Source organism: Gadus macrocephalus, chromosome 16, assembly GCF_031168955.1.
Source record: "Gadus macrocephalus chromosome 16, ASM3116895v1".
Lineage (NCBI taxonomy): Eukaryota > Metazoa > Chordata > Actinopteri > Gadiformes > Gadidae > Gadus > Gadus macrocephalus.
In genome coordinates this window covers 3,271,934-3,295,032 of record NC_082397.1, presented here as the reverse complement: position 1 = coordinate 3,295,032, position 23,099 = coordinate 3,271,934, and the positions used below count along the sequence as shown (strand labels likewise).

The 23,099-nt window shown below is 44.0% G+C and overlaps 3 protein-coding genes across 3 annotated transcripts; 1 reads left to right on the top strand and 2 right to left on the bottom strand.

Annotated features, from left to right (window-relative positions):
* The first annotated feature begins 4,056 nt into the window (after positions 1–4,056).
* hdac12 (histone deacetylase 12) lies at positions 4,057–6,958 on the top strand. The gene is made up of 8 exons (XM_060076470.1): positions 4,057–4,263; positions 4,552–4,695; positions 4,899–5,058; positions 5,245–5,468; positions 5,773–5,923; positions 6,321–6,437; positions 6,588–6,730; positions 6,812–6,958. The coding sequence occupies exons 1-8, from the start codon at positions 4,174–4,176 to the stop codon at positions 6,833–6,835; spliced, it is 1,053 nt and encodes a 350-aa protein (XP_059932453.1). The 5' UTR covers positions 4,057–4,173; the 3' UTR covers positions 6,836–6,958.
* trmt9b (tRNA methyltransferase 9B) lies at positions 6,953–16,878 on the bottom strand. Its single transcript, XM_060076467.1, has 4 exons — positions 15,884–16,878; positions 11,539–11,791; positions 11,128–11,301; positions 6,953–9,019 (listed from the first exon to the last, which is right to left on the bottom strand). Exons 2-4 carry the CDS (start codon positions 11,690–11,692, stop codon positions 8,112–8,114), a joined length of 1,236 nt encoding a protein of 411 aa, XP_059932450.1. The 5' UTR covers positions 11,693–11,791; positions 15,884–16,878; the 3' UTR covers positions 6,953–8,111.
* Positions 16,879–18,562: 1,684 nt separating this feature from the next.
* Positions 18,563–22,819, bottom strand: n4bp2l2 (NEDD4 binding protein 2-like 2). The gene is made up of 5 exons (XM_060076488.1): positions 21,521–22,819; positions 21,247–21,371; positions 20,506–20,594; positions 19,762–19,838; positions 18,563–18,894 (listed from the first exon to the last, which is right to left on the bottom strand). Exons 1-5 carry the CDS (start codon positions 22,528–22,530, stop codon positions 18,750–18,752), a joined length of 1,446 nt encoding a protein of 481 aa, XP_059932471.1. The 5' UTR covers positions 22,531–22,819; the 3' UTR covers positions 18,563–18,749.
* Positions 22,820–23,099: the final 280 nt, after the last annotated feature.

Below are 23,099 nucleotides of genomic sequence, written 5' to 3'. Positions count from 1 at the left end.
CGACCAAAGCGACCAACGCTACCAGCGGCCAAAGTTGAGCGACCAGAGCGTCCAAAAAAAGTTGAAAACTGTTGAACTTTATGCAAATGACTATGACGCGTTTCAGCGGCAAAACACTTGACAGCCAATCGGAATGTAGACGCTCTTCGCTTGCGTGGATCCCAGGGAACACCGGCAGGCACTTTAGAATTGTACGTCATGAGCGACTTGAGCGACCAAAGCGAACAGAAATACACGCATCAAAACTTTCTGAGCGGTCGCTTCTGGTGTGGACGTACAGTAAGACTGTTTGTTCCTGTCAGATATACAGTAGGATATCAGGTAAACAGTACAATAACGCTGAACACACATACACATACACACAAACGGAATATGTGTGTGTATGTCACAGTTGACATCGGTCTACAGCCCTGGTCAACAGGGGTCATCACAGAGGTCATCCCAGGGGTCGTGACCCCGTCCCAGAAGAATGCCAGTGGACCCAACGCAGGCTTCATAAAATCAGCCATGGACTATTGGTACAACTCGTCAAACAGGAATACAGAACTTTCAAATAAAGTTGCAGTTATTTGAATTGCTGGGTCACATTGCGTACAGTCCGATAAAGTTCTCCCATTTCGGTCGCATAGTCCGCATACTTCGCATAGTTAACATATTCCTTGCTCTTTGGCAATGTATTGACACAAGCTCCAGGGAGATATTTAACCCCTCACGACGGCCCCCCAAACATCCTAGTTTCCTATTTCACTGTAGGGAAATTTGTATTTGCCTCTTGCAAACCTAACCCATAACTGTTGACAGACATCTGACAGCAATCCAGCTGGATGTTGTTCATTCCAGTTCAGACCTCATCTTGCCGTGCCAAAGTGTGTTTTGCGTTAAAAAAATTAAAGTGAAACAACATGACAGCCATGGCGGGCAGCGACCACAAGCCTGTCGAAGGGGGATATGAATATGTTGTTGTGTAAACAAAATGTCCCCGACATACTATGAAATGTGCAGCTGTAACACATAGGGGGTAAATAATTGCTATATAGCCAATCAATTCCAGAAATATCCAATATCATGTTTTACTTGAATAAGAAGTCACACAGCAAGATACACTCCGGACCCAATTTCAGGTTGTCGACGTTTGAATAGAAATGTGGATATTACGTTGTGTTGTGTACTCAAACTAAGTATGGGGGCTAATGTTAGGGCCTGAAGAATATGACTTTATATGTAGAGACAGAACCACATTAATGATTATAAGAGAGGGATGGCCATTACTCAATAAAGAGTATGGAGACTATTGGATTGTATTGGGATGGAAATAAGGGGACTTAACCTGTTATCTGAATGGGAGGGGACTGGCAAAAAAATATAAATGTGTGGGGACTAAACCATATATCTAAACAAGAGGGGAGTAAAACATTTGGGTAACATATGATTGAATATATAAAGACTAAACCACATACCTGAATGTGAGGGGACTGGAACATATATTTGAGTGTGAGGGGACTGGAACCATTTGGAATGCGAGAGGTCTAAACCAAATAACCTTAACATAAGGGGAGTGAATCAAGGCCACGTATCTGAATGTGAGAGGACAGGAACATATATCTGCTTGTGAGGGGACTGGAACAGATGTCTTAATGGGAGGGCACTACAACATATCTGAATGTGAGGGGACTGGAACAGATGTCTGAATGGGAGGGCACTACAACATATCTAAATGTGAGAGGACTGGAACATATTTCGGAATGTGAGGGAACTTGCACATGTATCTGAATGTGAGGTATCTCGAATGTTAGGGGACTGGAACAAATATCTTAAACTAAGGGTGAAAGCTATGTTTATCGAGGTCAACTGTTTCTGGTATGGAGTGGGGACAGAGCCAAATAATGTTGCAGCAACATGCACCTGCATAACAGCATGGTTTAGGAGACGCCTAGTAGCTTAACACACACACACACACACACACACACACACACACACACACACACACACACACACACACACACACACACACACACACACACACACACACACACACACACACACACACACACACACACACACACACACACACCTCTAACCTAATACCTACATGTTGTACATTGCAAAGGAACATAACCATCTTCATCTATCAATCCCCTGAAGTTGCTGCCTTTTCGCTACCGAATTGAATAATCAATGAAAATGTTATTCATAGGGGGACTTAACACCACAATGCTTTCATTATAACCCATACAAGCTTGGATCTATACTTAGGCCTACTATCAGTTATTCATTGGACAACCATAAACAAATTCATACCACTACCAATGTTGTCTTCATTGTCTTTTAAAAGACTGGAATGACAGATGGGAGGATTCTCGATTTATTGTCCGCTTGTCAAATTTGTCACTCTGTTAAGCATCATGAATTCTAAAAACATATTCAATCAAAACCATTGCCTTTAACAGATACAATAGTAACATTGTAAGGAAACAGCAATCAAGAGTTAAAACATTGGCCCGGCGTCCGACATTTGCTGCCAGTCCGTGGTGTCTGGTGTCTATTCATTTTCATCATCTGTTGACGGCACGCGCTGATAACAGGTCATGTTTGTTTCCATTCTCTAAACCCCCGGACGAGGCATGACCCGACGGAGAGCGCGCTCGGCTCACAATGGACAGAGGAGACGCCGCGCGTAGGGTTGTATTTACTGTAATGACACTAAATTACAGCACTGGCATTCTGTTTAGTCTCGTGTGTCGGTCTGTTTGTATGACCAGGGGACAGCCTTTTTTGTGTTTTTTTTATATAAATACGAAGACACTGTCTGACACATCACATCCACAACAACTGCAAATTAATTCTCTATGACAACACAGCCGCCAACTCGCCTGCTGTAACACGCTCCAACAACCCTCACTAACATGTGGCAAATTCCTTCCGCTTGCTCCATGTGTGTGTGTGTGTGTGTGTGTGTGTGTGTGTGTGTGTGTGTGTGTGTGTGTGTGTGTGTGTGTGTGTGTGTGTGTGTGTGTGTGTGTGTGTAATTGACAGGTATTTCTGAATGACAGGTTTGATTCAAAAATCCACCCTCCTCTCTAGGTCAGAAAATACATGATGTAGACACGAACCCACCTACCGCTCAAGCCCCCATCCCACATGCACGTCCTTCTCTGATAACCTGTGCACTATAAACACAATAGTTCAGTGGCAGAACAGTACAGTAGCTGCTTTTAATGGTGACTTTATTGAGGTTTTTTTCTCTTCTTGATAAAAGAAAATACCACATTAATTATCAGCATCTGAGGCTCATAATTCTTATTTTATTTACTGAGATAGGCCTATGTGTATCATATAATTTATAAATATTGAAGGTCTGGGAGTGACACAGAGGGAAGGGGGTAACGCAGGAGAGGTTGACCGTTGCCCTTCATCTTCCTATAGGTTGATGTAGTCCAATTCAAAGACAACGTAATATCAAATAAATTAAGAAAAATGATTCACTTTTTAGCATAGGACTATGTTGTGATTATTAAAAACAACCTTATAAAAGTCACAAACATGACAGACCTGTTTTCAATTTGTATACGTTTGTATTGGCCTATGTTATGTTTTTAAATATATTCATGAAGATAACACAATTGTAGGTCTCCTATATTAAAAAAAAGAATGCAACAAACTTACTTAGACATAAAACACTCTGAAAACAACAGAAATAAACATTATAATAGAACCTCAAAGCAACTTACCGTCTCTCTCCATCATCTCGTTAGTTAACACGGTGGCGTTTTAATGGGAAGCGGCAGTAAATCTCTCGCGCTGAGGCGAGCATCCATCAGCGGCGCGTGACAGCGTGATTGAGCTATGATTGAGCAGCACGCGGCCTCTCTCTGGAACCGCAACCGGGCGCCGAACACGCTCAGGATGAACACGAACGAACCGTCATCATTTGAAATGTAAAACCCTAAGGCATATACAATTCTCCGCTTTAGTTATACTATGAAAGTCTTGATATTTGTTGGACCTAATTGAAATTCAGTAAAGATATGTTATCGTCACTGATCACTCCTTGACACCAGGGGGAGGTGATGTCATGACGTTTACAGTCGACAACAAACAGAAGAAGAGACGTGACCGTGGGCCCCATGCTGTGTGATGTAAACAAATATTTATTCAACAGAGATCTAAACCGAGATGAAGATCTCTTACATGAGGCGTGTCTTACCCAGTTTCTCAAAGAAACCCACGTTTGCATCCACATGCAGAGCCTTCCACGCAGAGAAAGTAAGAGTCTTTGACTAAATACCACAGTATGTTTAGTTTTGTACAGATACATTGTACTTTACCATTTAACAGTCTTGACAATGTAGCCAAGTACCTTTTTACGGTGGCGAACACTGCAATAAATTGCGGTGTTGACATATTACATAGATATTGTGTTGTATTTCTCTCCTATCTATCTGGATAGTCAACTGTCTACTTTATCCAGTGCTATATACTATATTCACTAAATTGTTACGTTCTAAAGCTCTTATTTTTAGACTATATTAACTACACACCTTCACTTTCCAGGTGAGTGCTGATTCCAGGGGACTTCCAGTGGTCCACCACAGCAGGTATGTGTGTGACCTCCCACCTGGCCACAGGTTCCCGATGGGAAAGTTTCCCCGGGTCCTGCACTGCCTCCTCAAAGACCAAATCGTCTCAGAACAGCAGGTGATATTGTCCACGTTCTTAATATATAATATATGAATCACATATTGGTGGCATCTTACCTATTAACTTGCATTAAATCTTTGTAAATAAGCAAATGTATCTATATTTCATTGTTTATATGATGTGATTTTATATTTATATATATATGTATATATATACATATATATATAAAATATTCGAATCAAACATTAATATTCCCCTAGGTTTGGACACCTGAGCTAGTATCTGAGGAAGTACTGAACTGTGTACATACTACGGAATACGTGAAGAACTTTGTAAGCGGTAAGGTAGAAGAGAAAGCCCAGAGACGAACCGGGTTTCCCTGGAGCAAAGGACTAGTGAGACGCTGTCGCTATGAGACCGGTGAGGATGCCCTCTGACACCAATGAATGAGAGCAGGGAGTCTATTGATCCTGGTTCTTCCTCCCATCGCCCACTCTCAATGCCCGTCTCTCCTTCCCTCGCCTTTTTTTCCCCCCCGATAGTATCGTTGTATATTTAGGCTGTGGTCCAGAAAGTCATTGTCAAACAGAAAGCGTCCGTGTGTAGGCGGTACGCTGCTGGCGGCGGAGGTGGCTTTGGAGCGCGGCTTGGCCTGCAGCACGGCTGGAGGGACGCACCACGCCTTCCCGGACCATGGCTCAGGGTTCTGTCTGATCAACGACCTAGCGGTCACCGCACGATACCTGAGGAACTCCTCTTCATGCCCCTCCTCCTCCTCCTCCTCCACCGCCGATAGGAAGGTGCTCATCGTGGACCTGGACGTCCATCAGGTGACTCCACCTTGATTTTCTTCCCCCTGTTTTGTTTTGGGGAGTAGTGTATATTTGTATTGATGGTAATCCCTGTTTGTTTGACTGCACTTAAAATGGGCATAGGGACATTAGGAGACCGTAAGCATTAACTGTTACTTTTAAGGAGAATAAAATCCAAGCAATCTTTAAACAATACATATTTTTTTAAATTCTAGGCATGAAATTCAGGAATTAAAGCTTTTTTTAGAGCAATAACTTAAGTGGTAGAAACTAAAGTGAGTCTCGCATCTTGAATTGTAAGCTAAGCTCTGACTCCCAACAGGGCGACGGCACTGCGTTTATTTTTAAAGACGAGCCAGGGGTTTTCACGTTTTCAATTCACGGCGAGAAAAACTTTCCCCTGCATAAACAACGGAGCGACCTGGATGTCAGTCTGCCAGACGGAACGGAAGACAGGCAGTATCTCTCCACAGGTAAGAAAGCTTTCCTACAGTTAGCAGGGCTCTATGATGTGATATACCAAGTTTAACTTCTAACTTCTAAAGTTTTACAAATTCTTTGGAACAGCACAATCACTTTTAACACACAGAAAAAACATGTTTGAAGAAGATCTGCAAATTCTGCTAAATCACGATTTATAGAGATAAATTCCCCGGATGGATTGACTCATTGATTGGCACCTGAGAAACATTCCAGCTGATTTTTTCATAATGGAGTAAATAGATGTAGAAGTTACATAGTGCAAGTCCATATTATCAATAACATATTTAGAATTCAGACATCTGTACTTCTAATTCTGCATTCTTTATCCTAAAACCGTATTTGAATTCTTAAGTCTGTATTTAAGTCCTTTTTACTGCATGGTTCCAGTTGAGACACACCTACCTGGGCTGTTGGACTCGTTTCGCCCCGACCTGGTGCTGTACGACGCCGGCGTCGACCCCCACACTGAGGACGACCTGGGAAGACTCAGACTCACCGACGCAGGTGGGTACACAGGGTCATACATTTTGGGAACCATAGATTTGAGCCTCCTTTGTAAATAATGCTGTATTAAAAAAACTTGTGTTTGGAAAAGTTCATCATCACACGTCTAGCTGCAGTAAGGTTGAGCTTAACGTTCAGGGTTCTCCTCAGGGTTGTATCAGCGAGATCTTTATGTTCTGAAGACTGTGGTGGCAAGAGGCATTCCCATAGCCACCGTCATAGGCGGTGGCTATGCCAGCGATGTCGACAAGTTAGCCGTCAGACACTCCATCGTGCACAGAGCAGCGACACAGGTACACTATCTTACAGAATCTAACATTTATGACGTTATACTGTATACCCTTTTCAAATCGTATATATGTTTTCTGCTGTAGGTTTGGAAAGAGTGTGGAATGTAGAAATCTACGAAGGGGAGCCTCGAAGATGTGTCCAAGTTATGTGCGTATGTGTGTATTCTGCAGATCCTTTGTGTTCGCCGTCCGTCTTGAGGGCTTTTGAGGAAATAAAAGAAATCATTAAAACATCGGACACAATTTATTAACATAAAAACAGACACGGACGTCACTTCCACAAGAGATTCATCACAGTTGGTCAAGGCAGGCTGTACTGCGGTGGGCGTGGCCTCTGGCCCATGGCCCAATCAGAACAGCCGAACAGTACGCGGCCAGGATGTCACCGACTGACATCCATCGGCCAGCAGGGACACTTGCATCGCAATGCAATGTTTTTTCACAGTAAATTAGGCAGTCGAGAACAGGCTAATTGCTTAGTTTAAGTCGCAATGTTTTAAGTTGAGATAGGCGACATGGGACAAATCACAAACACGCAAACCACCGACAGCAACATCAAGCAGGACGGGTGATGGTTTAGTGAAGTTTAGGAACCAGGTTACACTGATGTTTCGGAAGGTAGTCGTTGGTTGGTGAACACTTAAAACTTTCTCGAAATCCTATAAAGAAAGTTGGCTTCTCATGTTCACAAGACATGCAACCCAAGTGCATTTTTATGAATAGGCAGAGAATACGTAAGTAGCAATTTAATTTCCTACTAAAATCCACATCTCTAGAAGCCTTTTAAGACCAAATGGAAGAGCTAAAATCACAGGAAGTCCTCTTTGGCTAACAAAAAAATCCTTTGAACGAATATAAGTATTTTAGTTCTGAAATACTAACCCTATAACACACATATAAAATTTGTTTGCGCAAAAATTGTACAGCAGAACGATAGTAAACATTTGCACTTTGAAAGGAAACCCACTGAATACTTTAGATACTGCTTATAAGTCGATAAAAGTATTTGCCATTTGATGCCACACAACAAACACAGCTGTAACAAGTCCAAATGTAGGCAACCCAAAGTTCTGTCATGATAGCCGGAGTCAAGTGGAGCCATTACATATTTGTATTCGTCATGTTTCTATAAGTCTTTGAAGGTGCTGCTTTCAAACAAAAGTTGAACCATGGGCCGTTCTTTGTGCTTTTTGATGAGGCAGAATTCTGGCTAATAAATTAAATAAAAAAAAATCAAGTATGATTGTTTTGTTATTACTAAGTAAGAACGTAGCATGGCATAAGTGAAGGGGAATTCGGTTTGCTGTGGAACTATTGACACTGTATCTAGTCTGTCGGACTGTCAAGCAGAATGAACGCAACCAAAGAAACGTCAAGTTTAAAATCAGATCTTCCACACCTGAATCTTCTCGGCCACGACGCACCAGTTGGCGTGGTCAAAGTAGGAGGTGATGACGTGAAGCTCCTCCACGTGTTTCTCTATCAGCTCGGCCAGCTCCCCCTCCCTGAACACGTGGTAGTACCTCAGACAGGACGCCCCGCTCAAGGCCAGACCCCCCCCCTCCTCCTCCTCCTCCTCCTCCTCCTCCTCAGGGCTCTCCCCTCCCCCCTGTTCGCCACTTCCACTTCCACTCTCTTCTCCGCCCCCCTTGCTCGCCGGGACCATGTCGGGCAGGGGCAGGGACCCGTACTTTGCCATTATCGCTGCTGCTGGCGGCGGCGGCGATGGGACGTCCCTCGCCGTCTCCCTCCTGCCACCCTCTTGTTGATCACCTTGGAGGTCACTCAGCTCCTCGAACACGTCCTCCTCCAGGCTGGCACTGAGGGCAGAGGGCGAGAAGAAGCTGGACACCTGCCTCATGAGGCCTCGCCCCCGAGAGACCATGCCGACGGCGGGCGTCGCCACGGAGACGCTCAGTTCCCTCGACGACGAGTGCGAGACCGACAGGCTGCCGAAGTCGAAGACCGAGTCCAGCGAGCGGGAGAAGAACCACAGCCTGGGGCTTTTCTGCCGGCGCGCCTCCGCCACCGACGACGTGCTCCTCGCCTTCCTGTGGGCGTCGCTGCCGGTGTGGGCATCAGCACCCACACTCTGAGCGCCATCCCTCATTGGACGCTGGGCGAGGGGAGGGTCTGGGTTCCAGGGGACGAAGATGTCCTGCTTCTCGAACTTGCGGTACTTCTGCTCCAGCGCCCAGACGTAGATCATGATGCGACCGCCGTCCCGGAGGCAGCGGGCCATCTCCCTGATGGCCCGCACGCGACGCTCCATGGTGGACAGGTGGTGGATGACTGCATGGCACGGAAAGATTAAAGGATTTAAATGTTTAGGAGCGATTTGAACGATTTACTTGGAAAGCCATAGAATAGGACGCCTTGGTCATTGTAGAGAATACAATGAAATTGGGAGAGCTCTACCTGAACAGTGCATTAAAGACACAGGGAAACACCAAATACAAAAAACAGCCTCAGTAAACAGACATCCACAGACAGAAACACAAAAAGTAAAGAAATATCATGATGAAATATATTGCACCAAAATACATTATTGCTTGAATGTATTTGTTGCAAATTTAAATAGATAAAATTGTTTCTCCGGATCCTGTATGTTAGCCCTAAAAGACATTGAGCTTCTTTGAAAGTGCTGTTTTCCAGGTAGCGCAGCTGATGATATTGTGAAGGGTTTTGATGACTAAAGAGCTCTCCTCACTGCCGGCGTACCACAATGAGATACAGTATGCTAGTACACCCTTGCAGTAGGAGCGGTAGAACCTGGCATGAACAACTAAATTGTATTGCCCCACATTATACTTATTCCTACAATACCCTATATCACCCCGGCTTTGGGTCACAAAGATCTACTTCTAACTATGGGCACTTTCAAATCGGTGGTTTGAAGAGCAGCCATCTGGCAATCCAATGATGCATCCATAACCGTTGTTACTTGATTGTGTTTTTGGCAGTGAAGTTTGCCGCCGGGAGCCAAGAATTGATGGAATGATTACTGTCAAGGAGGGCTTCATCTCAACTTGTCTGCACAAACACAGAATTTTTCTGGAGGGGACTTGAATAAATCACCAACATACATCAAATTATGTAACAGACACACAGCCATTAATAGTAGCTTTATATATATGTATATGAATGAATCACTTTTAGACCATGACTATACATATTTACCTATTTTACAGAGCAACACGTCTAGAATTGCAGCACCATTCTTTCTCTGAAAATAGGCATAGAGGTAAAACGCTCCAATGTATTATGCAACAGTTCAGACCTCTGAGCAGGATGCTTGTGTTGGCTTTATGTGTGAATTATATCAAAAGTAGAGTTGGCTGCTATTAAATTAAACATATTTTAAATTACATACATTTAGAAATAATTTATGTGGGGGGGGGGGGACAACAACTTCATTGTCGTCCCTGGTCAGTGAAGCCTATTTCAGACAATGTTCCCGGTAAATTATTGGGATAACCTTTCACAGGCACTACAAGAGAAATTCACAATTCACACATGCAACTAAGCTCTGGAACATCGCTTCCCTGTGTCCTTTCACCCATGGCATAGCAGGGTCTGTGTCGTGCCAAATTGATCGTCTACAAAATAAGTATTGCAATCTGGCTTTTATGGGTTGAATGGCTTATCAATAAAAAAAAAACCTGTAAAAAGGACTGGAATGGTTTTTAATCTAGAACACAGAGCAGGGGAAAATAATGCAGATTCTTAAGGATAATTGAAAAAGATGATCATTGCAGATGGATGTAGGCCTTTATGTAATCTCTCCTGGAAGTATGATGCTTTCATTAACAACTCAGCATTACTGGTTGATCAGGAAATATCACTAGATCTGGAGTGGTGCAGATTTCACACAACATCGCCCTCTGTTCCCAATCACACATGACGACTCATCTAGTCTGTTGACTTCTGCTCATCTCGTCTGATAGATTACTTTCATCACAAGTAATTTTGAAACGCGAAGGTTAATGTTGCCATTATCCGGCACTGCAAATGATCAATTAAACATTGTGTCGTGCTCACATATTAAACCGTATAATTTTCACATATTCAAAAAGCACGTCAAGCTATATTGTGCAGGGTAGTGTGTGTCACTTCCCTTGTAATTTGTCGTTGTTGGCTATAGCGTTTACCAAAAAAAATAGATATCCGTTGGCTGCCCAGGGGTCATTATGAGTCATCTTTAATAATAATGATAATATTAAAAGCCATAAATTATCCCCCGAACTGTGTCTTCCTCAATATTGTCGTGGACACACACACACACACACACACACACACACACACACACACACACACACACACACACACACACACACACACACACACACACACACACACACACACACACACACACACACACACACACACAGCCCACTTACCTGCGATAGAGAGGACTGCGTCGAAGACCCCGTCGCGGTAGGGGAGATGCAGACCATCACACACCTGGACCTCGTGTCCCTGACTACTGGCGTAGGCCACCAGGGGGCAACAGACGTCACAGCCCAGGATCACCACCTTCTTGTTGATGCCAAGGTACTTTCCATTTCCACAGCCTGCCAACGCAAACAGACACACACAACATCAAAACCACAACACATACCGGTCCTATTCTACAGTTAATATGCAAATAAATATATAGCACCTTTGTTAAAAAAAACTATTTGGATAGGAGATCAAAATGCAAGCAAATACGTGTAAAAAAAGCGCATTATGAAACGTATATTATGTGGTAAAATATGTTAGATAAAAACTATCACAATGCTACGCTATTGAGCGAAGGTCAAACCTACCGACATCCGCGACCAAGCTGCCGGGCTGCTGGTCCAGCAGGAACTGTCGCACCTTGGGCCAGGCCTTGTAGCGGCTGTCGTTGAAGTAGGGCGCGATTTTGTCGTAAACGCGGTGGACGTGCTCCCTCTCCAACGCGCTGGCCGCCGCCTCCATGATGCTAGCGTCGTATCCGCGCTCACGATGTAGCAGCAGCAGTAACGCCCCCACCCGCTGGGGTCAGGGCGGGGTCAGTCCATCGCCGTCCCGACAACCCTGGGGGAAAGAGACACACACACACACACACACACACATTATAAAATGGGAGTCTTCAGTTGTTTGTGGCGCCACCAAGAGGTCACGGGGGGGATTTGACAACACAAACTCGCCATTGATTGTGGATTTCTGTAAACACCACCACTTATCAAGCTGGTGGTCACATGACCTTCTATTACTCACCTTCTATTGTTCTCTAACTGAAACGTACCTGGGCTAACCTCAATATGTAGTTTGAATATTGACTTTAACACAAGCTGAAATATGGCAGTGCAAGTGGTAACAGAAGAGTTTGATGAGCTCTCTCTCCCCACATGTTGTACTACCATTCCTCTGCTTGTGAAGGTCTTCATAATTCATACCATCACAGACCTCCCTCATGTCTTTCTCCAGGAACTTTTTCCTTCACCTTCCTCCTCTAGCACGGCCCAAGCAGCTCTCTTCTCAGCTCCAGCCGGTTCTGGTCTTGAAGGCCGTCTTCTTCTTGTTGAGAAGTTCAGTGTAAACTTAACTGTGTGGCTATTTATAGGAAAACGGTTTCTAGTCATCGTTTGCTTTAGTCACGTGACTGAAACTCCTTCAGGGTGACAAAGAGCCTTTCCTTTTGGAATAATAGACAGACTGTCGAGTTCGAGATTAGCTTATCTATTGAAAGTTTCCTTCAGTCACGTGTTTCCATTGATCACCTGCATCATTCAGTAAAGACGAGATGAAATGCAACCACCGGATTGTGACAAGGTAACAACCGGAAGTTTCGAGATGTAATTGAATCGTTTTCCTTGACAGACTCGGAAGGAATGACATGAGGTCAGAGGATTGCCACTTTTAAGAGTGAATCAATTCATATCAGGTCTATTAACACATCGACGGGGACTAAGGGCTAATATGAGGGGCCGTTTAGGACATAACTAATTGAGACACTCTCACACACATACCTATGAAACACTCTTACACTCACTACTGAAACGCTCACACACTCACTACTGAAACACTCACACATCCATACATACTCTTCTGAAACACTTACACATACATATGAGAAACACACACGCACACATACGTACCTCTGTGGCATATACACATACATATGAAATGCTTACATTCATACAAGTGAAACATTCATACGTATCTATCTGAAACACTCATGCAAGCACATATTTGTATAAATGTTTCAAATGTATGAATACGTTTTTCAGTTATACGTATGTATGCTCTTACATGAGGATGTGCAAGCGTTTCACATGTAGCATTCATACCAGTGATTTCAGTAGTGACGGTGAGAGCGTTTCAATAGTGAATGTAAGAGTGTTTCATAGGTATGTGTGCATGAAATTCCAAGGTCAAGGTCGGCATTTAAACCGGAAGGCGGGAACAAAGAGTGCCGGTTTCTAAGCCAACGGTGAAGAGCGTGACATTTCAGCCAATCTAAGCCAACGGTGAAGAGCGTGACTGACATTTCAGGTTTTTTGTGTTATTGAATATGAATATGAAGGTGCAACTTTTAATTATTTTGATCAGTCTGGAGGCTTTATTTGTAATTGGCAATCGCGATGAAATCGTATATTTTCTAAATAGGGTGCTGCGCTGCGTTGAAAGCCTACAGCAAGACCCGGGAGACGAGAGTCACGCTCTTACTCGCTCTTGACGGTTGGCTCAGATTGGCGCGTTCTGGCTGTTCAAAAATGCACTCTTTGTTCCCGCCTTCCGGTTTAAATGCCGACCTTGACCTTGGAATTTCATGCACACATACCTATGAAACACTCTTACATTCACTATTGAAACGCTCTCACCGTCACTACTGAAATCACTGGTATGAATACTACATGTGAAACGCTTGCACGTCCTCATGTAAGAGCATACATACATATAACTGAAAAACTTATTCATACATTTGAAACATTTATACAAATATGTGCTTGCATGAGTGTTTCAGATAGATACGTATGAATGTTTCACTTGTATGAATGCAAGCATTTCATATGTATGTGTATATGCCACAGAGGTATGTATGTATGCGTGTGTGTTTCTCATATGTATGTGTAAGTGTTTCAGACGAGTATGTATGTATGTGTGAGTGTTTCAGTAGTGAGTGTAAGAGTGTTTCATAGGTATGTGTGTGAGAGTGTCTCAATTAGTTATGTCCTAAACGGCCCCTCATATGCTAAGGGGATTAAAGGTCAAACAAGGTCAACAGGCAATACCAGCCGAGACGCTGGTGCAGCAAATGGTGACTGTGGTTTCAAACCATCGATCTTACCTCATCCAACTCGGACTGTCCGTCTCCCTCTCTCCCTCCCTCCCTCCTTCCTTCCTTCCTTGCCGCCTTCCCTCCCTCCTTCCTACATGCTGTTGTAACCGCGACAGCATGTATTTACGGCTGTGTTGTGGTGGATATTGGTCTTGCGACGCTCACACATTGACAGGGTTTTCCGCCTCACAAACGCCACCTCCCTTCCTGACTAAAATACAATCACACTACTAAAGTCCTACAAAAACAATAACCTCTGGCAGCAGTTAAAAGTTTGGAACGGACAAGAGCTCGTTGTTTTAGAAAGAGACATCCTGGTTTACGCCAAAGATTCTCCAGATAATTGTGATTCGAAGACTGAGGACAATCACGGCGGTCTTATCTTTGCTTATTATATTCTTCATCGTCATCACCATTCACCATCCATCATCTTCTCCATTCTACAAGCTCAAATGTTGTGCTGGGACAAATCATTCCTTCGTTCTCCCCTCTGACTCCCTCGTGGTCTCAGGGAACAAACTATAAGTGCTGCATGTTCAGCGGTGTGGATGGAAACATGAAAACAACATATCAAAGACTTCAGTCCCATGGTCCCTGCATAACCAGAACGGTCACAGACATGCGCCGTCTGACAAAGCGGAGTTTAATCAATGTAATGAAGCAGATGATGTGACCTTCATGGGGGGTGGTTATCTTTATCACAACCAACCCTTTGCATTCATTATTCTCTAACTGGGACAATAGTAATATCACAAACACACACACACACACACACACACACACACACACACACACAGGACAAAAACTCTCATACACACTCATAAACTCGCTCACATGCCATAGGAAAGGCACACGTCTCTCTCTCTCTCTCTCTCTCTCTCTCTCTCTCTCTCTCTCTCTCTCTCTCTCTCTCTCTCTCTCACACACACAAAACCACCCTCCCACACACACTCTACTCATCTCTTGAGGACATTAGAATTCTAGTCTTGATTCCATTTTCACACACACGCGCGCACACACACACACACACACACACACACACACACACACACACACACACACACACACACACACACACACACACACACACACACACACACACACACACACACACACACACACGTTACAAAATAAACTCCATCTTGTCCTCTCCATGTCCTCTCCCTGCGGAGAATCAAACATCTCATCTCTAGAATCTATTTCGAGAAAAAGCGCTTATGTAACGCTGTTGATAACCGTACTAGGCTACTACCAAACTACAGTTCAGCAGAAACCAACATCTGATCCCTCAAGTCGACACTTGAGGGATCAAGTGTCGAACACCTTGGATACTTCTCCCGGGACAATTTGGACCGGCTTTTGGTGAGGAAGAACTCCCATTCGGGCCGGGTGGCGGTCGGTTATGGTCATGGCCGCCAGGTAGCATAATTAGAAAGCAAATATAACCAAGTTAAAAGTGTAGGTCTACAATCTTTTTTTTTTTTTTTTTTTTACATATTTAAATATTACCGACCCAAATAACCACGTCAACCCACCAACAGGTCCCGACGGACGACCGTTGAACCTGTTTGTCAACTGTCAACGGCGGCGCGTTCCCGACACCCGGTCTCACACCTGACCCCAAAAATGTACAATTGTATAAATGTAACAACAGATCGATACCATGGCAGGACAGACCATCACACAGCCGTACCAGCCTAGTCAAAGTTTATACGGTGCCTTGTTGGTGAAGGACCGAAGCGTTACAACAACCCAAATAATTGAACTAAAACACACGTTTAAGGAAGCACCAGCTTCTCTAAAAACAGCGTTTCCTGACGACCGGTCAGGTGTCCTGGTCCTACCGTGCATGGTGCAGATGATGTGTAGTCTCCTCGGTTCGGGTTGTTCGGCTCAACTTGTCCCCGTAGATGCAGCCGAGCGACGCGCCGCACACCTGCGTCGTGCGCGTCAACAGCACTGTAGACGCAAGACGGGAAGCCGGTTGAAGCTAAATCGTAATTTCCAGTTGAGGTAACGTTGTACCGGCGATGAATCAGTAGTTTGAAGACTAACCTCGTTTCCAGGCGTTCTCATCTCAGAACGGAACGCCTGGTACGGGATGCTCCAAATGATCGTTATTTAGGAGAGAGAGGGCGGGACTTGCAGTGATATGGGTTTAGCGGCGAGAGGCGAGAGAGAGTGAGAGACTTCCGGCAGAGGGGTATCCGTTCTATGTTTCGGGTATTGCGCTTTCCATTTTTTTGTAGAAACCTCATATTTATTGGTTTGTCCCGCTTGTTTTTATTATTGTCATGTTCATATTATTCTCGCTCCGGGTGTGTTAACTGGCGTTCCCAGCTCTTAGAACGTAAGAGACCGGAATTAGACCGGGGTAACGCTATAATTCGGGATCCCCTCTCTGCTTATTTGAGGACAGGCTCCACCGCTGCTGACCGTGGTGTTCATTGGCTGCCGTTGTCACGTGGCCATCACTAAACACGATTTATAAAGCCGCTTGGCCCAATCAGATATCATCGGACATTAGGCTGTAGTATGCCTATGCATGTTAATATCACACCGAGCTATGACCATGGATGTATAATATTTGACAAGTTGTTGATTCAGAAAGGTGAATTTACTCAGTGAGACAGTTGTCTTTGAGTGTGGGAAATGGTCACAGTGGGAGAGGTTTCAGAGTTAACGGTTAGATTTAGGGTTGAGACAAGGGTTAGGTGTAGGCGGTTAGGTTAAGGGTTATGGTTTGTTAAGGGCAGGGTTGGGATTGAATGCTTAAGCTGAGGGGTTATTGTCCTCCAACCACTAATATCACGTCAAACAAAGTGTTATCAAAAACACCCCCCTCAAATATTTAAGATGACATACACTGAGGACAGATTAAGAACAGTAAAATCTAAATTGGAGTCACTCCAAACTCCAATGACAACGGTCTACCTGGAGACAAAGAGCAAAGTTCCTAAGCCCTACCTTTTCGTTAAGGGCAAATACTGAGAGGGTCTTCATCCAGAGAAAAGGTCTCGTTGATATCAAATGTGATTCCCATGATCTCTTCGAAAGTCTCAGCAGAGATGAAAGGCCAAAACAGCCAGTGACGGTTGGACAGTTATTTTTTTAATGCTATTCTGTGGTCCTAAAAACACCTATGCCGTTTATCATTGGCTTCCGGCTGTCACTATAAATAGAAGGTGGGTTTTATTTTCGGAGCGTCTCGATCATTAGCCTCTGCGGGGGTCTGTGTAGGCCTACTCTGTGTGTTTGGGTTTGCGTGCGTGTTTCAGGATGCGGTCTTTCCTCCTTCAATAATACGTAATACGATTTCGTCTGCTGCTCACTTCCACTGACAAGCTATTTATACCCTACTGGGCCGATGGAGGAGGGAAGAGAGACAGAGAGAGGGAGGTGGGAGGCAGAGAGAAGGGGAGGGAGAAGAGACGAACAACGCATCTCTCAAATCCAGACGCAGCTGCTCTTCTCGACTGCTGATACATGGGGCAGTAAGGACACATTTTGTCAGTTAGGAAACTCTTTTATCCAAAGCTAATGAATATTTTAAAGAAACATTAATTGAGAAGCAGATAAGGGTTAGGGCATCTCTCTCAAGGTTGCATGAACGCTGTGTTGAACGGGTGTTGAACGGCAGAACCACCAAACGTTACACAAAGAAGACAGGAGGCTGATATTCTGGCCTTGCCGTGGTCGAAGGTCAACCATATATACACATAGTATCTACATTCTTAGTTTAGACAGAAAACCCCAAAATACTAGAAGTGATTAAATAAAAATATAGATTTCCCATTTCTAGAAAACATTTCATACAGCAATTAGTTTGAATGATCAAATCCATGATCCATTGAATGTAGCATAAACATACGAAAGCAGCAGCGTATGACCCATGCAATTGACTGTTCTGGATTAAAAACATCCAACCTTTAAATTGTCTTGTTGCCAACAGCTGCCTCTACTCTCTTGTGGGTTGACGCAGCCTGGTTTGGAAAATGGAAGAATTGAATAGAAAAAAAGTGTTTTGCCTTTTTCATATTTTTAAAAGGTACAATGTGTAAGATTTAGTGCCATCTAGCGGCGAGGATGCAGATTGCAACCAACCCCCCACCCCCATGACAATAACAGAAAATGCAACACTGGGTTGAGCAGGTATTTCCAAAATGACGCGATAGTCTACAACAGAGTTGCAAGTGTCAAGTAGGGGTTACTTGATATTTATAAGGTTTTAAGTCTGTTAAACTATAGGTCATAGCTTACAAGTTAGAAAGGGAATATGATTAACATTTAAGACACGTCCTATCTAGGGCAATTGGTCTACTCTGGGCTTTTGTAAAAACATAGCGGTGCAACATGGCGGGCTCTGACCTGCTACCCATGTATACACAGGGCTCATTATAAAGGATTGAATACGAGATTGTTCTTTCCATGGGGTTATACACTATTTTAATCATACTTATGAATATTTGTATCCATTTCTGTGAAGTCCGTTGCGCTAGATGCCACTAAACACAGTACACCTATAAAGGTTAAGAAAGTTTATTATCTAAAACAACGCAGACCGAAGAGGGCAAATCTAAACTAAATCTTTAAAACACTCAATGTAAAAAATAGTCGTTTCGATCCCATGGCAACCCTGAGCAACCCTGTAAAAATGTATTTACTGATCTGATAACCAACGTTGAATAGAAAATTTAAAATAAACATTGGTTAAGGTCTTCTTTGTTGGTGTTGCGTCGGGGCGCTGGTGTGCGGTGGCTCTTGCGACGTCATGACGGTCTCCACGGAGACGGGGAAACAGAAGCGCTCCAACATCTGGGCGATCTTCTGCTGTGGGACGCCATGCTTGGTCCGCCTGGGGACAAACGTCAGGGTTGTGGCTTTGTGGTTGAAAAATGAGAGATCAGTCGATCACTTTCATGCAGTCAGTTTGTAAGTGTGTGTGTGTGTGTGTGTGTTTAGGACGAGATGTTTTCTCTCTTATGAGCCATAGGAGAAGATAGAGTCAGAAAGGACACTCACAGACAAACACACTATTACCGGGAAAATCAATGACCTGGTGTAAACTGAATAAGATATTATTCAGTTTACACAAGCCACGAGATATGGAAACACTTTCACAGTTTGGTGAAACTATCAATCAAACACCAGCAGGGTTGGACATAGACCAGAGCAGTCAATCCGTAGATCATACATCGTAACCAGAACAGCTTTCTCTGTGCTTGCACATCATACCAAAATCTTTCCCCATTGAAGAAGCGAACGTGGCTGCTTGGTCAATATTAGACAAGTTGCAAGGCAGCAAATGGGTTAGAGCACATTCAGGAATGTGTTCACTTCTGTAATAGTGGCAGACCGTGGTAAGATGCACAAGCACATAGGCCGTAGCCTGGTCTACGTCCAACCCTGATTCTGTTTGAATGACAGGCCTAATTAAAATATAGAGAATCGTCAATGTGATAAGGATAAAAGGATAATAGGGCAATCAAATAGAAAATATATCGGATACAAATGTAGAAAAATAGCGTAAATAATCCACAAAAATAGATGAATTCCAAAACAGATTATAGTAATCAATCAACATGTATTCAATTCAAACTATTTAATCACATATTCAATTAATATATGCTGAATGCATCTTATTTTCTTACGTGGCGCAAATGATGTTTCTCATAGCAATCTCAGTTCAATGCACACACCCACGTTTGGAAACAAAACTCACTTCTCCAACTCAACGGGATCGAACTTCCACTGAGTGTTGGGTTCCTGGAAGAAGACTCTGTACCCTCGCTCCAGGGCCTGTCGACCACAAAACAACTCATGATGATCCCGTCCCAACACACTCGTACCGCACACATGTTTATACCACAGCAAGGATGAACTTGATCTTGATTGGTCAGTAACATTGGACGTGCAATAAAACTATAAACGTTTCCTTGACAAAGCAAAAATGATGTACTCGAAGCAAAATGGAAGAATAGTTCACTTTAAAGTTTTAAACCATCAATCAATCGATAATATCCAATCACTATTGGTAACTACGGTATGAGCCGAATAAACCACTCTTGAGGGTCCCGTTGTTATAAAAATATGTAATTTGGCGACAGTACATTTCTTTCCAAAACGAGAAATCCCAGAATAGATTAAACCTTAATCTATTCTGGGATTACAAAACGGTTGCTACGCGCTACTGCTAAAGTCCAGGGGAGAGGGGTCAGTTAGTTAATTACAAAACGGTTGTTTTGTAATCCTGCTCCGTTTGCCGTTTCTTTGCAGTCGGCGAAACGCCAAAGCAGACAAGATACACCCGTAGTTTTGTTTTGATGACCTGGCGGTTATTTACACAAAAGTGGGGTAGTGAAACAAGTGACGTTACGCTTCCCTGATTATGGGCGCGCCTTCGTACCCGATAGTGCACCCCTGTTTATAGTCCCCATCTACTAGTCTGCATCCGAGCCCCACCTACCATGGCGACGTAGGGCTTCATCTCCCATGGCTGCAGGTTGGTGTTGTCGATGATCAGCGGGGAACAACCCTTCAGCATAGCTTCATCCGCTTCAGACCAGGGAGAGAGAGAGATAGTTAAGGTTAGTTAGTTAGTTAGTTAATTGTCCTACAGCATGGCTCTATCAACTAGAGACCCGGGGAGAGGGTTTAGCTAGTAAGGGTTGTTGAGGTTATTTAGTTAGTTATGTTACTTAGTAAAAGTTAGGTACTAGTTAGGTGTCCTATGGCTTTATCAGCTAGAGACCAAATATATAGTTAGTTAGTTAAGGTAAACTAAGCTTGGTCAGGTTAATTTATGTTAGTTAGTTAGTTATGGATCCTACAGCATGGCTTTATCAGCTAAAGTCCAGGGGAGAGGGGTTGGTTAGTGAAATGAGTGAGTTGGTTGTGTTAGTCAAATGAGTAAGTTCAAGGATGTCAATATCATATATTGAGGACATGGGGCTCGAACCCAGTACCTTCTTGCTGGGAGCTGACCAAAACGTTAACCTTAAATTTCACTCAGTATTTATTATTTTTATCAAATTATTTGTATACCTCCTGTCATAAATGTCAGGTTTGCATAGATGGTTTGCAAATGCAGTAGCGTAACAAGTTCCATAATGGGAGAGCATCGCTGGAATTGCCTGATATTTTCGTGTTGATTTATAAATAATCTTTTGCCTAGCATTGAACCTGCCCTCATAATTGAACCCTTTACCTCGATTCTGGTTCCATTGATGAGCTATAGGCAGCAGACTTGGGTCATACGTGTAGCCGTCCTGGTTGGCGAAGTAGTCATCAGTACTGAGAATCACCCCAGTGGGCCCAGTACACGCCAGCTCCCTGTAAAGCATACACGTTTTGTCAAAATTATTGATTGAAAAGGATTTACACCCATCACTTTGTTGCTGTAATCCAGGGATATTTACTAAACGCCACAAAATTTAACATCACACCGTGTTGGACCCAACAAGAAAACACCACCTCCTTACCGAGCAAACGTTGATTTACCAGATCCTGGTAAACCACGCATCAAGATCAGTGACAATGACGAGGACGATGATGATGATGATGAAGAGTCGGGGTCTTTGGTGGAGTAGTCCTCTTGTTGCGAATTGACCAGTTTGGTTTCTGCTGCAGAACTCTGCGGCCAGGTAGGCTCTCCGCTGCCTCCCCCCCAAAGGCCATCACCCGGATGGGGTGGAGGACTGGGTCGACAGCCCGGAGGATGCGGATCACGACACACGCCGGGTGGGAGGAATTGGTCTTGTTGGAAGTGGGAGTCCTGTGGATGGGCATAGGGGTTCCAATGGGGCACAAAGTGTCCTGGTGGAGGGCCTGGGAATGGCCCATTGAAGCGGGGGTGAGGAGGTTGGAATCGTTGGGGCGGTCTCGGAAAACCCATCATCTGGGGATGATGTGGCCGCCAGAAGTCATCCTCACTGCGTTGTCGCTTGTTGTCGTGGTTGTACGGGCCATCCGGCTGCCAGTGTTGTTGCTGGCGATTAGGATCGTTGCCTGAATACTGGAAGGAATCGTAACTTCTCTTCTGGTTTGTATTTGGCGGCTCTCTTCTGTTGCGTCTGTCCTGGTTCGATGCCTGTTTGTTCGGGGGACGCGGAGCAGCGTCCGGTGAGTCCAAAGACTCCAGTTCCTGGTAGAAGTCATTCAAGCTGTCTTCGATATCCTTCCCCTTGGTCTTAGCCGGGCGAGACGCGGTCTTAGCCGGGTGAGTTGCGGTCTTCGGCGGGTGAATTGCCGTCTTCGGCGGGTGAGTTGCGGTCTTAGCCGGGCGACATGCGTTCTTTCCCGGGCGACATGCGGGACCAATGAAACTGGTACTGGTCGATCCTACTTTCTTCAAAACCTTCTTCTTAACGCCTTCAGGGACGGTGCCCCCCTTTACAGGTTTCTTACTTGCCTGGCTGGCCTTTAAGGTTTCCAAACTTAGCGACACTTTGGTGGTGCCAAGTTGGCACCAAACCCCACCGGTGGCATACATAAAGCAGAATTCGATTATATAAAATTTTAAAATACAACCCAAAAAAAATTCGACCGCAAATAAACCTTAAGGCGCGTAAGTAACGATACAAAGGACGAAAATCGTAAATAATCAAAGGCTCAACTGAACGCGAGTGCTTGCAATTCTAATAGTTAGCAGTAGATCTTTCTTTAACATATCGAAAACGGATTAATCATAATCATGGGGATCAAACCAAACCACAGAACCAAACACGGAAGTTTGGTCACGTCGTTAGTCTTCTTCTCTGGTATTCAAATGGTAGACATTGCCGAGTCGCCACCTATCGACCAAAGTACGGCGGTTGATCTACTGGTAAGTCATAGAGAAACTTTCAAACGAAATGTTCCAAAGCTCTTAACAGAAAGGATGTATCACAAAAAAAATGATTCATGAAACCATAATATACAACGATGAAAGGAAAAGGAACAGACGTATACATATAGCTGTTAAAACAAGTAGAGAGAAAAGAGGACCCCAGTATTAATAAAAGAAAAACTGTCTGAACAAGTGAGTTATTAGAACCCACCTGTTCCCTCAAAATACATGGG

Bases quoted from the DNA above. Each gene is read 5' to 3' on its own strand.
- hdac12 (XM_060076470.1), top strand. From the start codon at position 4,174: ATGAAGATCTCTTACATGAGGCGTGTCTTACCCAGTTTCTCAAAGAAA. The intron at 5,059-5,244 runs GTGAGGATGCCC...GTCCGTGTGTAG, and splicing joins ACGCTGTCGCTATGAGACCG to GCGGTACGCTGCTGGCGGCG. The intron at 5,469-5,772 runs GTGACTCCACCT...GACTCCCAACAG, and splicing joins TGGACCTGGACGTCCATCAG to GGCGACGGCACTGCGTTTAT.
- trmt9b (XM_060076467.1), bottom strand. From the start codon at position 11,692: ATGGAGGCGGCGGCCAGCGCGTTGGAGAGGGAGCACGTCCACCGCGTT. The intron at 11,302-11,538 runs GTAGGTTTGACC...TTGCGTTGGCAG, and splicing joins CAGCTTGGTCGCGGATGTCG to GCTGTGGAAATGGAAAGTAC. The intron at 9,020-11,127 runs GTAAGTGGGCTG...CGTGCCATGCAG, and splicing joins CGCAGTCCTCTCTATCGCAG to TCATCCACCACCTGTCCACC.
- n4bp2l2 (XM_060076488.1), bottom strand. From the start codon at position 22,530: ATGTATGCCACCGGTGGGGTTTGGTGCCAACTTGGCACCACCAAAGTG. The intron at 20,595-21,246 runs GTAAAGGGTTCA...CCTGGTCTGAAG, and splicing joins TCAATGGAACCAGAATCGAG to CGGATGAAGCTATGCTGAAG. The intron at 19,839-20,505 runs GTAGGTGGGGCT...TGTGGTCGACAG, and splicing joins TGAAGCCCTACGTCGCCATG to GCCCTGGAGCGAGGGTACAG.